A 15181-nucleotide genomic window follows, 5' to 3' on the forward strand; every position below is an offset into this window, starting at 1 on the left:
CAGGATGTTTAAAGCCCTCAGAAACACAAATCTTCTGGGGTGGTTGGTTGCACAGGAGGAGGGACTATAGTGGCTTTTGCCACAAAGAGAGCCATGAATTGCACTGAACATGTAGTTGCAAACCCCATATGGGTTGAATCTCACAGATATGATGGAAATATTTTCCCATAGAATAGCTGCATGTTTGGACTGGGCCTTGGATAGTCTGTGGCAAAAAAAATAAAAATTAATTCACAGATAATAAAATCCATGAGAGTTTTGCATCAAAGGTAGTTGTGCAGTTTTTCTGTGGGAAGGCTCTTTTCTATGTGGGTTTTTGGATGTTTGGTCTGAATCCTTAATTGGTCCTAACTGAAGGTTTTGCTCTATTTTGGTTTTTTTCTAATAGAACAACCCAGTTGCCTACAAGTTTTGGAAATAGTCATTTTAGCCTCACAAATCATATTGTATTGATAGACCTCCAGCCTTTTTGTGCAATTGTTTTCATTTTTTTCTTTTCTTTTTTGGCTGAAGCAATGGAGCTTGTGCTAGAAACATTTAGATGGGTAGTGTTCATTCAATGCCAGTGGCAGAACTGTTGCCATAGAAACAAATTTCAAAAGGAAATAAAGCTACCCTCATACTATTGTCTTGTGCTTTTATTCATACATAATGTAAAGAAGGTGGGGGTACATCATTTTCTAGCATGGAATCTTCCATCTTGAGATATTATTTGGCAGCCAAGAACAAAGTTGAAATGAAAAATTGCTAGTTATTTTTGTCTCTGACTCAGCCCTATCCATTGTTCTTACGGTTTTGTTTGTACTAAATGTTCAAACTGATGAACAGCCCAATCCTGAGCTACCCGGAGCTGCAGGACCCGGCAGCTCCCTGGCGGGCTCCCGCCGGATCCAGAGCCTCCCACGCTACCGCGCTAATTCCCAGGTAAGGGAAGCAGCCCTGCAATGGGGCTGCTCACTTTAGCGACAACTGTTTGGTCGCCGCTAAAGTGAAGGCGTTTGTGTAGGGTGCGCAGCCCTCCATGAGCGCCCAGGATCCTGGGGAGCTCGACTCCACGGATCCGCCTCCCCCCACCCCCAGAATGCCCCCGACCACGCCCCCATTCCCCGGGCACCGCCAAGCCGCGGAACGCGGGTGCCCACCGGGCAGTGGCTCAGCGCCGGCTGGAGCTGAGCCAGCTCTGGCTGGAGCCCAGCGGTAAGCCCTGCAAACATGCCTTAAGGCACGTTTGCGACTGTGGTCCGCGCTGCGGAGGCACGGCACAGACCACAGGATTGGGCTCTAACAGCCCAATCCTATCCACACTTTCCTAGGAGTAAGCCCCATTGATTCTAATGGGACTTACTTCTGAGTAGACATGCATAGGATTGGGCTGTAAGTGTTCTATGAATTCAGCTGTCCTGTATTATTCTCATTAACTACCAATTGGCTCTGAAATGCAGAATAGGGTTGATAGTAAATTTTCCCCTCACATATAATTGACTGGATATGCTAATCACTTCTGCTATTTTATGTTAAGTTTTTCTTGTTTCTTCTGGAAAGACCAAAAGCAACTCCTAAAGGAATGAAAACATGGGAGGGGGAGGTAAGGGAGGGGCTTGGAGAATCAACCAGGCAGCCTGAGAGTCAATGCAATTTACAGTGATGGGCTGGGGACACTCCAATCAATGATCTCTCCCTAGACTGGAGGTCAGCAGTTAAAATCATAAGGAAGCAGCTGCCTACTCTGATTTGCGCTGGCAGGACAAGGCTGTTCCAGCAGAGACTTAGCTCTCCAGATTGTCTCCTCTACTCCTCAGCCTCTCTACTGAGCTTATCCAAACATGCCTCATCGTCTGCCAGCCTCAAAGCAGTTTTGCCTGGAGTCTGACATAGATCTCTTGGGATCTGAGCTGGAGGGCAGTTGCGTGAGGTGCAAGGAGCTCAGTTGGGAGAGGGGGCTGTTAGTTCTCCAAGCCACTCCATCTCTCCACTTCCCCCTTGCCCCCCCCATGACTCTAGGTTTTATAAAGCTCACCCCTATCTCTACCTCCTGTCCGCTTTTGGCTCGACTCTGCCTGGCTAGAGGTGAGAGGGAGATGGCAGAAGAGTGGCACTGTCTCGGGGAATCATGAAGGGATCCCCAAGGTTATAGTGAGAGTGAGCAAGAATAGCAAGGGTTGGCAAAGGGCGAAGCAAGTGGTGGGGCAAGTGTTCTCTCTCCCCCCCTCCCCACTTTCTTTTCTGAATCTGAGTGTGCCTCCAATCGATCAGGAAGTCTAGGTTAAAGTTCCTTGTTTATCTGTCTCTAATCCCCTGATGCAAACAAGTAAGGCTCCCTTGTCTTTCTTTTTGAGTTGCCAAATCATAGTGTTCACTTTTCTACTGAAGCGCTTATACAGAAGTTTAACCCTGGAAGGAAACAGGTTAATCATGTGGGAACATCGGCCTGTAACAGACTAGGCGCCACAGGCTCCATACTGTTTAGGCGTTTAAGGGCCCAATCCTCTCCAACTTTTCAAGCACTGGTGCTACCTCAATGCAGCCCTGAGGTAAGGGAACAAATGTTCCCATACCTTGAGGAGGCCTCTGCCTCCCCATCACAGGAAACAGTGCATACCCGATTGGCACAGCAGCACCGGCACTGGAAAATTGGATACGATTTGACCCTAAACCTTTTGCCCCCAGGCTGCAGCAGCAGCAACTTCCGTATGTGAAAATAGAATGGTCCTGTACTATTCCTTTAACTATCGCAACGCAACAGCCTTAAATACTCACACCCCCTCCCACAGTGTCCCATTTTTTTCAGGCTTCCATCCCTTTCCTGTAATTGTTTACAGACTGTGACAAGGGCTGCAAGTAGATGGGACAGATAAGTAATTTGTACAAGGGAGGGAGAGGGGGATTTGCGAACAGCGGCTCATTGGAACTGCGGATACTGGATCTGCAATTAAGGGGGCATACCTGTAATAATATGAAAAATAATGCGATGAGTGAAGCAGGCAGAATCTTTGTATGGCATTTTTTGTTCAGTTGATGACTACTACTTAGTTGAGAAGGATGAGATCTGTGGCACTGCTGATTCTCAGTATTCCAGTCAAAGCATGCTATCTGCATGAACACTTCATAAGTTTTTTGTGAGTAATTATGTAACAACAAAAGAACAAAAGCAAAACACATTTCAGGCCAAATCTATTCTCTCTAAACTGTAGAGAGAATGTATTTTTATATATTAAAATATATACTATATATTACATATTTTTCTGTTTTTAATGGATATATTTAATTACAGTTTCATCTTTATCATAACAATGCAAAATCTTAGTAAAAGCTAAAATACCATCACTGTAAATATCAGAGCTTACTAAAGTATGTTCAATACTGCAAAATGTTCATGGAATTATTGCCAGTTCATTGCATTGCTTCTTTCATCACAAGAAAATCATATGTCAGGGTAACAATTTATGGTTCAGTTATATCCTTTAATATAATTCAATGAACGCACTTATGCTTTTTTGCAAATAGGAATATTGAGTGTGTTGAGTATTCGAGTGAGTTGATATGCAATCAAATATATCCAGATCACAATATTGATAAACGTGTACTTATTCATTATGATCAAAACAATTATTTGTATATCTGTTTGGAAGAAGTCTTGGTTACTTACGTTTTGGTTTTATTTTTAGGGTTGCAATAGTTTCTAAGGCTTTTGAAGGGAAAACTGATAGAACAGAAAAATGGTATGGAACGCAATACAAGCAAGAAGCCATTTCTCCTGAAGTCGTTAAGGTGTGCTAAGAAAATTGGTAGTCTCATACTTGAAATCATTCCTGAGTACATAGCCTGTATGAATTCATACAGCTGCAAAGGGAGAGGGTTTCTTAATGCATTTATTTGCGACAATTGTTAAATATTACTATCATAAGTGCTTTGCCTAGGTGGGAGTTATTGGGTCGTGTTCTGGGTTTTATGAGGAGCAGTCCTCACTGATCTCCTCATAACCTTGGAGCCCCACAGAATTCTGCTTCAGTGGGTCTCCAGCCCTCTGGGGCAGATGGCAGGGGCACAGTGAGAAGGCAGCAGGGAAATTTTCTTCTATGCATATCCTTCCTTTGAATGTCCCTTAACATACAGCTCATTCTCACTTGTGTAATCAAGAAAAAATGTTGTAGACGGCCGCTGCAATAAGCAGAAATTCTGACCCACTATGTTGCAGTACATTCACCATACTAAATGCCTAGAAACCTACACTAAATATGTTAGTGTTTCACAACCCACCAAAAATTGGGTCACAACTCACTGGTGGACCCTGACCTGCAGTTTGGGAAGCACTGATGTAGAGCCTTTTAAAAAACACAAATATCTAACTAATCACCATGTGACAGTGAAAGGTGACTAGGTTCAAATGAGCCAAGAGCACAGTCCTGACTCGTAGCTTGGCCAGTGTAGTCTCCCATGCCAGCCCAAGAGTATCGCAAACATGCTGTAAACCACATTTGCAGCTACTCTCAAGCTGGCTAGGCCAGTGTAAGGATGTGCTCCAGCTTTGGATCCAGACATAGAGGTGATAGATTCACGCTAGCCAAGGGGGGGCCAGCACAGGGGGTGGGAGAGGATGATGAGGGGGTGGATTGGAGGCAGGGGGGGCGTTTCTGGGTGGGGGAGGGTGGAATTACACACACACACACACACACACACACACACACATATATATGAATGACTGATAAAAATTTATTTTAAATTTCCTTTTTTAAAAAAAAGTGCTTACTGGATGGATTAAAAATATTTTTTGCTCACACCATTAATAGAAATGGCAAGATGCTGACCTTAATGGCAAATTCAAGCTTCCAATGAAGAATGAATTTATTCCTACTAACTTTGAAATTGTACCATTAGAGAAAGATGCACCACAGTACCCTACTCTAATTAAGGTAAGTACTGTACATGTCTTCTGTATTTAAAAGTGTAATTTTTGAAAGAGTGCACCACTGCCCCTCTTTGTTCTGTGGACATATCATTCTTGTACCCTTTATCACTGAACCACACATTCCATTAGATTTATGTAAATCACTTCTCTCCAGATTTAGTCTCTGAATTTCATATTGAATGCTTGAGTTGACCAATTACACCACATGGCCCATTTTGGACACTATTTATACTGAAAGAAGTATCATTTAACAAGTATTGATTTGGTCTGATTTTCCCTGGGTACCTAATCTGCAATGCTGGGCCACTACTTTCACCATTGCCTGATCTCTTGATATCAGAAAGCCAGTTTCTTAGTGGTCCTGTTCAAGGAGAAACCATTTTCTGTAGTTTCCTCTCCGGCAGACTCATTTGTGCAACTTCCAGCTTTTCTTAGCTGAGAAAACTCTAGTTTAAACTATCCATCTTGAGTAGGCCTTTGATTCACTTTTGCTAAGGAAATCTGCTCACCTTGAAAGTGTTAAATGGTGCACCCAGGATGTTTTCTAGATACAGACAACAACTACAATCTGTATCTTCCTTATTTACAATGTTTCTTGTAATCTAATACAACGCCTGATACATTGTGGTAAGGCACTGCAAGTAGTCTTCCATGAGCACTTGGTTAGGAGTTCATAGAACAGCATAAATGCATTTTCTTTTTCTGTTCATGGTTTTTTGGCTCCAAGTGTGAAATTATCTTTTTTGGTATTACTGACTCCAGTTCATTGTTTGCAGTTTGGCACTTGATATATTTTTAATACAGAAAAAGCTATCATTTCAATTAGTGTTTTAGGTAGTAATGTTAAATGGTGGTGGAGGTAAAAGTTCAATAAAGACTTGTTTTTCCCAAGTTTCCCCAATGTGAGCACACAGGTACATTTGCAGCTGCACAAAAGGGCATTAAAGGGAATCATTGGTTTGCACACATTTTAATTTAATACCTTTAACCCTGTCTTTCCAACACTGCCATAGGTCCCCAAGGCGGTTTATATTAAATAAATTATAAAACAATTCTTTTAAAACATGCAGTAGTAAAACAGCAGAGAGCCAGAGGTAGGAGCACAAAAGCTAGAAAAGTATCAGCATTAGATAAACATATAAAATAAAGGAACATAAAAATGTAGCGGCACAGATAAAAGCAGCAATAAATGATGACATAAGACAGCCATCAAAAGCGGCAATAAAAGCAAACAAAACATTCAAAACCAAATACACCAGAGTAAACCAAGTCCCCACCACACTTTAGCACTACATAATTGCTAATCTCAGTGAATATACACATACCATCTGTGTTCCCATCCATCTTCTTACTCTTTGTACCAAGATATTGAGTGCTGAGTGGCGATATAGAAGGTGCACATAGACCTCCCATTCCCTGTAATACCCCCTTGTGTTGTCTGTCTGTATTCCTAAGGGGGGGGGAGTAATGGGAAAACAGAGCTCTGTTGACCCTTGTGGGGCACCTATATAGTTTAGGCACTGTTTGCATTCTCAATTAGGTTGAGCACCATATATAGAAAGAATATGAAAGTGCACACTTTTGCAATAAAATGTGATTGTATTTTGAAATGCAGGACACTGCTATGTGCAAACTATGGTTCAAGCAAGATGACAAATTTTTCCTGCCCAAAGCTTGTCTCAACTTTGAATTTTTCAGGTATGCAACTTATTGTCTTTTATCATATTGAATGTCACTTTTGTAAACTAAATTTGTTTTATATCATTTGAGAAGAGTTTGTGACTGTCGTTTTGCTGCAACGAAGATTTTCAACTGTACAAGGACGAAATCCTAACCAATATTCCAGCACTGGTCTAGCCACAATGCAGTCCCAAGGTGAGGTAACAAACATGCCCTTACCTTGAGGAGGCCCCCTTGACTGCCTCCCACTGCAGGATGCAGTGCACGCTACATTGGCACAGCTATGTCAGTGCTGGAAAGTTGGTTAGGATTGCGCCCAAATTCTTTTTAAACCTAGATCTTTCATTTCATGTACTTCTTGCCTTGAGCCAGCAATATGCCTAAACCACAGTGGAGTTGTTGTGCATGTGTTTCCTGCAGCTGAAAGGCACACTTAGGAGCTGTTGAGAAGAAGCAGAAGGCTAGATTCACTTCTTTCTAATTTTTTCTGATCAGGTTATTGACAATATACCTGGCTACCACTTTTTAGCGTTGGAAATGTCCACTTAGAGATGGATATATGTAAATTTAATTGAATCCAAGGGACTTTTGTTCATGCACAGCATTCAACATACCAAATGGCTGTTTGCGCCCTTCTCTGCCATTACTTCTTGGGATTTTTCCGTTCTTGAAGGCTACTGGCTTTCAGCTTCTTCAGTGTTCCTGTCCCTTCAGCTCTATGATTTTGCTGAGTGTCTGTCTTGGCATTGGATGACACCACTCCATCCTGATAGCTTAGGATCTCTGTGCCACATTGCTGGTACAAAGAACCAGTACATGTAATTGTGTTAGTGACTGTCCTACTACACATTCTGAATTCCTGTTATAATGTTTATATTGTGATTTTTTGTGGGGGTGTTGACTTAAATAAATGATAGACAAAGGTATATTACAGGGCAGTTATATTTGACAAAGCAAAATAAGGTGTTTGTTTTGGGGTTTTTTTGGTTGTTTTTTTTTTGGTCAAATAACAAAATGACATTTTCTTAGATCCATTACTGGTTGTTAACAGATGGCAATTTTTCAGTGATCTGGAAACAGCGTTGTAGATCCGTCACTGTTTGCTGCACATGCAGTCATGTTTTTTGTCCTGTCGTGGTCTTTTGTAGCACTATTTTTTAATGTATTTTCTAGGTTTTTCTTCAAATCGTATCGAAAAAGTCAAAAACGTTCCCAGAAGTGGGGTCGGCACTGCTGCATTAGAAATGTAAACATTTGGTGCAGGGCCAGCCTTAGCGCAGTTTGGCCAAATTGGGCCCTGTGCCTGGAGAGGCCCTGCACTGGGGTGGCAAGTGGAACACCCGCAACCAGCACTTCGCTCTGTAGCAGATGCTCTGGCACGGAATTCCATACCAAGGCAACTGCAAGGAGAGTGCAGTCAGTGGAGCACTGCCGCTGGACAGCCCTCTCTCCTGCCCGCCCCTAGGTCAAATTGGCTTGAAATCTACCCCCCTCCCAGAAGCAGTTGGTGGTGATGCTGCTGCTGGGTGCCTTGCCACTGCTGCTTTATCCTAGTGAGTAGGGGAGCCACAGGGATGCCCTCCTCTAACAAAATTTTTTGCCTTGGGCCCTGCAGTTCCTGAGGCTGACCCTGTTTTGGTGTGTGTTTTGTGTACCTTTTTGGATAGTGCCACTGTGGCAGTAAGGGTGCAGCCACTACTATTGAGCCACAGAAATCCACAGAAACCTGTATCATTGCTGTTATAGCCAAAATTATCTGTGTAAGCAGAAGGGTCCTTTAATGTTTAAAATATGCAAATTGTTGTTACTTTAACCCAATGCAGAAACAGGGTTAATGTTTTCAACAGAACAATGCTATGGAAGTACTAAGACATAAAGGTTATGTCGAAATCATTTTCAGCCATTGAGATGAACTTGAGTATAAAATGTAACTTGATTGTGTGGGTTTAATACTCAGCATCACCTGAATAGCAAATTTTTTATTAGTCTATGTGATGCTTATAAAATTGATATGGAAACAAGATACTGTTTAGTTTTTATAAGCGGGTTTGGTGTCACAACATTTTTAATGTGCTCATTTTTGAAGAAATGTGTGTGTTTGGGGGGGGGGGGGGAATGATGATTAAGTATCTTGAAATGGTAATTCCGGTATTAAGGACTATACATTATTTCAAAACTTTTCAGAGTTGAAAATTTTAAAGCAAGTGAGGTCATAGCCTTGTTTTTGGGTGGTTGGCTTATTGCTTTCTGTTCATGGTCAACAATCGTAGGAAAGATTGTGGAGATTACAAGAGGTTACCAGTTGGAATTGGGACAGGTTGGAAGAGGAAAGGCAAGTGGTCCTGGCCTGAGGAAAGGGATTATGTGAGAGTTGTGAGAGCATATGTTTTTTAATGCTAGTTCCTGCCCATGAAGCCATAACAGAAAACATACTCTTGGTGCCATTCTTACTATAACAAAATGCATTTTTTTCCCAACATAAGGATTAATTTATCAAATCTTATCCTCCATGTAGATCTAGGAAGCACAGATTCTTGTAACTCAAGGAAAGGAAAACCTGCTGAGAGTTTAGTAGTCCCAGTCTTAACTTGAGTTAGTTGTATTTTTAGGTTCCTTCTTGAGGGCGCTGGATGGAAAAGGAAATAAGTAGACTAGCACACAAGGGCCACCTTAATGCAGCAGTTAGCACATGGCAGGACCCAGGAGGCTACTGTGTATGCAATGTACAGAGACCCTTCCAACACCTGACAGCCAGTTGATGTGGCAACCCCAAGACAATATGGTGCTGCCCCATGCCATATTCCCTCTACAGTAGCAACCAGGCCCCACCTAGATCCTCCATATGGTTTGGGTACATATAATCTGAAGGTAAGAGCTAAATGGTAAGGCAGTTGCTTTCTTCAGGAATATCAAGGGCCTGCTGTTGCTTGCCACACAGATATCCACCTATCATGGCTATGACAAGGCTGAAATTCTCATGGACTCCCATGATGGCTGGATGTGGATACCACTGAAAATGTATATTATGTCTCCAGGGTACTTTTGCACAAACCTGTTTTCCTTTGTCCTTGCCATAGAAGAGGCATGGAAGGATTGTGCCCAGAGTCAGAAAGTAGTGTATAATATAGCTTGTCTTCCTCAGCTGAATGAATACAGAACCATATTGAAGCTGTGAGGAGAGAAGATGTTTGATATCAACAAGACCTAGTCAGTTTGTACAGTCTAGAATTGGGGTAGACTTTACTGCCTTGATCAGGAGGCTAATAGGTGAGTCAACATCAGCACAGTGCTGAATGAATCAAAGGGAAAGCCTTTGCAGGCAGAGATGTTCTCTACCCTGGTATAGGTTGTTGGTCAGTATGATTCTAGTTTATTTTATCTAGGGACTTCATACGAATTACAGCCCAATCCAACCATCAGGCTGCGCTGCCAAAACTCACATCCAGGCAGTGCAGCCAGACTTACAGCATCACAAAATGCAACACTCTATATAGCATCTGACTGAGCCACTGCCAGAAAGTGGAAGCGGTGCTGGCTGTACAGCAGCAGCCTCCCTGGAGTCCCCAGTGCCAGTAAGTCGGTGGTAGGGGCAGGCCATGAGCAGGGAGGGAGTGGGAAGACTAGGAGCATTTCTAAGTGGGAAGAATGGAGGATAGGATTGGCCTATTTCCATAAGATAATATCACAAGGTATGCAAGTGAAAATTAGATTTTGTTGCAAGTTTAGGCATATGAAAGCACTAAGATAAGAGCTCAATGAAAGAATATTGCACCCTTGCCTAGTGCAGTGGTTCTCAAACTCTCCATGAGTCTGAGAAATGGGGATAAGTGCTTGTAGGGGTGGGGACTGAGATGAGGTGGATGTCCCGATGACACTGCAGCAATCGTTGCACCTCAGGAACATTTAAATTTAAACATACCTGGGGGACCATGCAGCCTCCCAGAGGGTCCTGGAGGCTCACAGACCCCTCTGCAAATCTCCCCCGTGCTGTGGTGGGCTCCAATCTGCAATTGGAGCCCACTTCTGGTTTGCAGTCAGAATTGCGGGACGCAGAATTTCCAAAACCAGAAGCAGGCTCCGACTGCAGATCAGAGCCCACTGTAGCAGGGCAGGGGTGAGGCTTGTGGACAGGGGCTGCGAGCCTCCAGGACCCTCTGGGAGGCTGCACAGTCCCCAAGGTACGTTTGTGCCTGGGTGCGTGTGGCACTGTGATAGCTGCGGCACTGTCAGGGCACCCACCCATGGGTGACTCCCCTTAAGGGGAAAGTGACCCTTTTATGTTCCAATTGTGGTCACAACCCACCACTTTGAGAAGCACTGGCCTAGTGGGTAAAAAACGCATTTAGTTGGAAATTATGACTCAAGGGGTGACTTTGTAATTTTTACAGCATTCTGATTTTTCTTCAAACTAAAAAGAGATGTATGGCTTTTAGAATGGTAATCATGTTTCTTGAATATGCTAAATCTTTTGACTTTTATTTGATTTACTGATGATAGAGTACTTGAGTAAGAAATTTGGTTTTGTGTACTATTTATTTCTGTAACAATGAATGAAAGTTCCGTTTTCCTATAAGTTCCAAATTCCTATATAGCTTCTAATCTTTATCTGGTTTTCAGTCTTTATATGCTGAATTAAGTAGTATTGTTGAAACATGGCTCGAGTCTTTGAGTTGTCTTTACCTTCTTACTTCTGTTCAAGCTCTTGTGCCTTCTTGGGAATATTATAGATATATTAGGGGTCTATTGCAAGCTGTAGATACATGAAAACTGGTGTGATATTTTTGAACACTGTGTACAAAATGAAAAGTGAATTGATAAGAAAGCCAAACCTACAAGTGTGACTGTGCAAACCTGACTGTGCAAGCAGCAGATGTGCGTTCTGAGATTTCATCCTCCTTGCAAGGCAGATCCAATGAGATAATGATAATTGCCCAATGATAATTCCTGGGTAATTTTTTTACTGTGCAACTAGCAGATGTGTTTTCTGAGATTTCATCCTCGTTGCAAGGCAGGACCAATGAGACCAGGTCCAATGAGACAATTCCTGGGTGTAGTAATTTTTTAAACTATTTGTTTAATAAGCATTAATTTGTTAAAATAAGCATTATTACCTGTCTCAAACTGAATGAAGAACGTGAAAAACCATGCAGTAACATTAATATACAGTCAATTCTCTTTATCTCCTGAGGTTAGGTTCCTAAAAGACCCAGCGGATACGGACACCATGCTGAATCATTAACTGTGAGATAAATGGGGTTAGGTTCTGCAGACCTATGTTTTACACTACTTAGTCTATAAAAGGGCTGCTTACTATCATATTCTTTTCTGTCCTCCCTTTTGCTGGATGGCCCCAAGAGAGCTAACAAGACTGTAAGAGAATAAAAACAATTTACAGTTAAAAAGTGCACCTTTTGAAGTTGCAGCAGTTCCAAAAGTTGTAGCCCAAGCTGGCTGTAGTGCCACAAAGCATTCTGGAGCTCTGCCAGTACTTGGCTGGCTGCAGAATATCTTCAGAATGGCTGTAAATAGGTTCAGAATGGCTGTGGATAGCTTCAGAAGGGCAGGGACAGCTTCAAAATGGCCACTGCAGATACAGAATGGCCCTGCATATGGCTTGAAAGTGGCTGCAAATGCCTTCAGAATGGCTGTGACTGCAGTGAATGGCTGTGGCTAGCCAAGAACTGGTAGCAGTGGCATGACAGTAAGTAACAATTGTGTTCCTGTGGATGAGCTAATTCGCAGGAACTGAGTGTAGGGTTACCAAGGATTGACTGTATGTTTGTCAGTCTGGAGTTATTTAATCTACATTTTTCCTTTAACTGTATGTGTGGTTATTTTTTTATTTTACTGTCTTATATACTTGTCACAGGAAGTACCAAAATGTATGTTGATTGTGTTCTTAAGATCCAGGATGGAGAACCCAGTACGATTGGGGAGTATCGGCATCCGATATTTTACTTTCAATGTTTTCTTCCAGCCCATTTGCTTACGTGGATCCTTTGCATTGTAACATGGCCTATTTGTACCTTGAGCTACTCAAAGACTCCCTCAACGAGTATGCATATGCAGCAGAACTAGCTGGCTTGAACTATGACCTCCAAAATACCATCTATGGGATGTATGTAAGTACTCAAAATGAAGGAGAATCCTAAAAGCCTTGACTCTGCTTCCACTTACAACAAAAACAAGCTCATTTTCTGGAAGCACTTTTTAAATGGCTTTTCCCATTGAAGGTCTCATTTTTTTCCTTTTGAAAAAACTATTTGTAACTATACTTTCTCATAATTTGAATTTTAAGTTGGATCTTTTTTCTGAGTCTTCAGTCACATTTTCATCCGCATTCAACAAAATTTGCGCTTCATTTTCTGCCATTTGTCAAATTAGTTGCCGTATTTCTTATTTTTTTTAAAAAAACAAAACAACCCTATCAGTCCTATGTGGAGTTGAGATTCTGCTCCATTCTGTCAGATTTTGAATCAATCTTTCTACGTAAGAAACAAATCCTTCCTATGTTTTCATTGTTTCGTTCCCAGGAATATTGGTTATGAGGCTGCATATACATACTCTTCAGTCATGTTTCTTCATCCATACCATGTCGCTGCTTGAGGTATCAAAGCATCCTTTTTTGTTTTCTTTTTGTTAGTCGCTACCTTTATGCTGACCCTCTTCATTGCAACATGACATACCTGTTAATCAGGTTACTGAAGGATGATTTAAAAGAGTATACATATGCAGCACGCCTCTCAGGTTTGGTCTATGCCATTGCATCAGGAATGAATGCAATACTTGTAAGTAAGACGGAAAAAGAAACAGGAAGAAATGAGATGGCTTGAGAGTTAAGTGCAGTTTGGAAAGATGTTGGCATCTCTAAGCATTTCTAAGCAAAGTGGCTATTAGTTTTGTGTTCTCTTGCACCTTTCTCATAACTGGAAACATTCATGCAGTTTTATAACCATTAGTGAATGGTTTGGCTGTGATTGGTATGTTTTTTTTTTGTTGACTACATAGTGTTCTAAAACTGCATCTCTAACTTAACGTTTCTCATTTTTTATGTAGTAATCACAAAAGAGTAAATGTTTTGAAATAAACATTTTGTTTAGACTATCATTTAGATTCCTTGTTTACTAAAGACAGAAGTGTCCTGTGGCATTTTAAGATTAACACATTTATTGGGGCATGAGCTTTTGTAGGCTGATTTTGTAATCTTTCTTTTAAATACATAATTTACTAAATCCTTCTAACCATTATTGGCTTTCGTAAGATTGCATCAGTAGACTGATTATTATAAATTGTTCTTTCTATGAAAAAAATGATTCAATCTTGATCTCTAATACATGAGATACTTCTTTCTTAGACTTTCTATGGTAGATACAAAATCAAACATGCAATTCTATTTTAAGATCCCAATAGTATTTCAGAAGGGTATTCCTTCATCTTAGAAAACATACTTCTGAAAATCTTGATGGTGTTTACGTAATATACAATGACCTGAAACTTTCAATGCAAAAATTGTCAAAGAATGCAAGCACTACTTTAATATAAAAACTTGTTAGCTTATTTAAATATTGCCCAAAGTTAGTTTTAATCTATTTGATCATGAGCACAATTATTCCAATTTTTTCATTTATACCAGCAGCTGTTACCCTGTCTTGTCTGATCTTGGAAGCTAAGCAGGGTCAGGCCTGGTTAGTTCTTGGATGGGAGACCGCCTGGGAATACCGGGTGCTGTAGGCTTATACCATAGTCTTTCAAGACTGAAGGTTGCCACCCAACCAGCAATTAAATATTTATGTTGGAAACCAATCCAGTTATCCCGAGTTTCTGATTATATACTATTAAATATTTTTGTCCAGATATAGGTATTTTGTACATCATAGTATGTCATGGGAAAAATACCACACACCTGTACGTGCTCCTTGTCTCTCAAACAGATGATGTAAAGCAGGATTAGTTTAGAGTTGAAGTTGTATAAGTCTATAAAACACTTCCATAATATTAGTGCTTATGATATGTATTTTATATAATTGAAATACCTATACCCTGCTTTTCCGCAGTTCATAGTGGTTTACAGTAAACCCAGACATAAGAACCATCAGTGGAGGTGTTTGAAAACAGTGTTACTTACCCAGAAGTAAGCCCACTGTGTTCAGTAATACTTAGGCCCTAATTCTATCTTACTCACCAGAAACAAACACCTCTAACCATCAGTATATATTACAAGAGAGGTACAGTATTGTTAACTGATAGTTGTCAATTCAGATTAAAACTAGTTTATAGAGGTATGTCAAGGTGGCAGAAAAAGCACTGTAGAGAGACAGCAACATGTATCCATGGGGCAAGATGTTGCACATCCTGGGCGCTGATATCCAGAAGCCACTTTCTCGGGTGCCCACCACCACATATCAGCAAGCGACAGAACATGCAGGAGAGCCCCTCCAGCAGATGTTGGATACAGGCAGCCTTGCATGTGGGAGGCTGTCCTTCAGGTATTCTGGGCCTAAGCCATTTGGAGTTTAAAGGTCATGACAAGCACATTGAATTGAGACTGGAAACATTAATAGTCAGCACAGCTGCTGCAAGATTGTCCAATAGACC

The 15181-nt window shown here is 41.3% G+C and overlaps 1 protein-coding gene across 3 annotated transcripts in view; it reads left to right on the forward strand.

The window, feature by feature from the left end:
• The window catches only part of IDE (insulin degrading enzyme), a 75385-nt gene that overhangs the window by 39728 nt on the left and 20476 nt on the right, over nt 1-15181 (forward strand). For 2 of the 3 annotated variants that reach the window (XM_066619935.1, XM_066619937.1), the window contains 4 exons: nt 3666-3768; nt 4788-4910; nt 6522-6604; nt 12564-12708. In XM_066619935.1, the coding sequence (XP_066476032.1) occupies nt 3666-3768; nt 4788-4910; nt 6522-6604; nt 12564-12708 (454 nt within the window). Of the gene's footprint in view, nt 1-3665; nt 3769-4787; nt 4911-6521; nt 6605-12563; nt 12709-13229; nt 13375-15181 lie in introns of all 3 variants that reach the window. The other variant, XM_066619936.1, reaches the window with a different exon arrangement.

The sequence above is a fragment of the Tiliqua scincoides genome, chromosome 3 (genome assembly GCF_035046505.1).
Source record: "Tiliqua scincoides isolate rTilSci1 chromosome 3, rTilSci1.hap2, whole genome shotgun sequence".
Lineage (NCBI taxonomy): Eukaryota > Metazoa > Chordata > Lepidosauria > Squamata > Scincidae > Tiliqua > Tiliqua scincoides.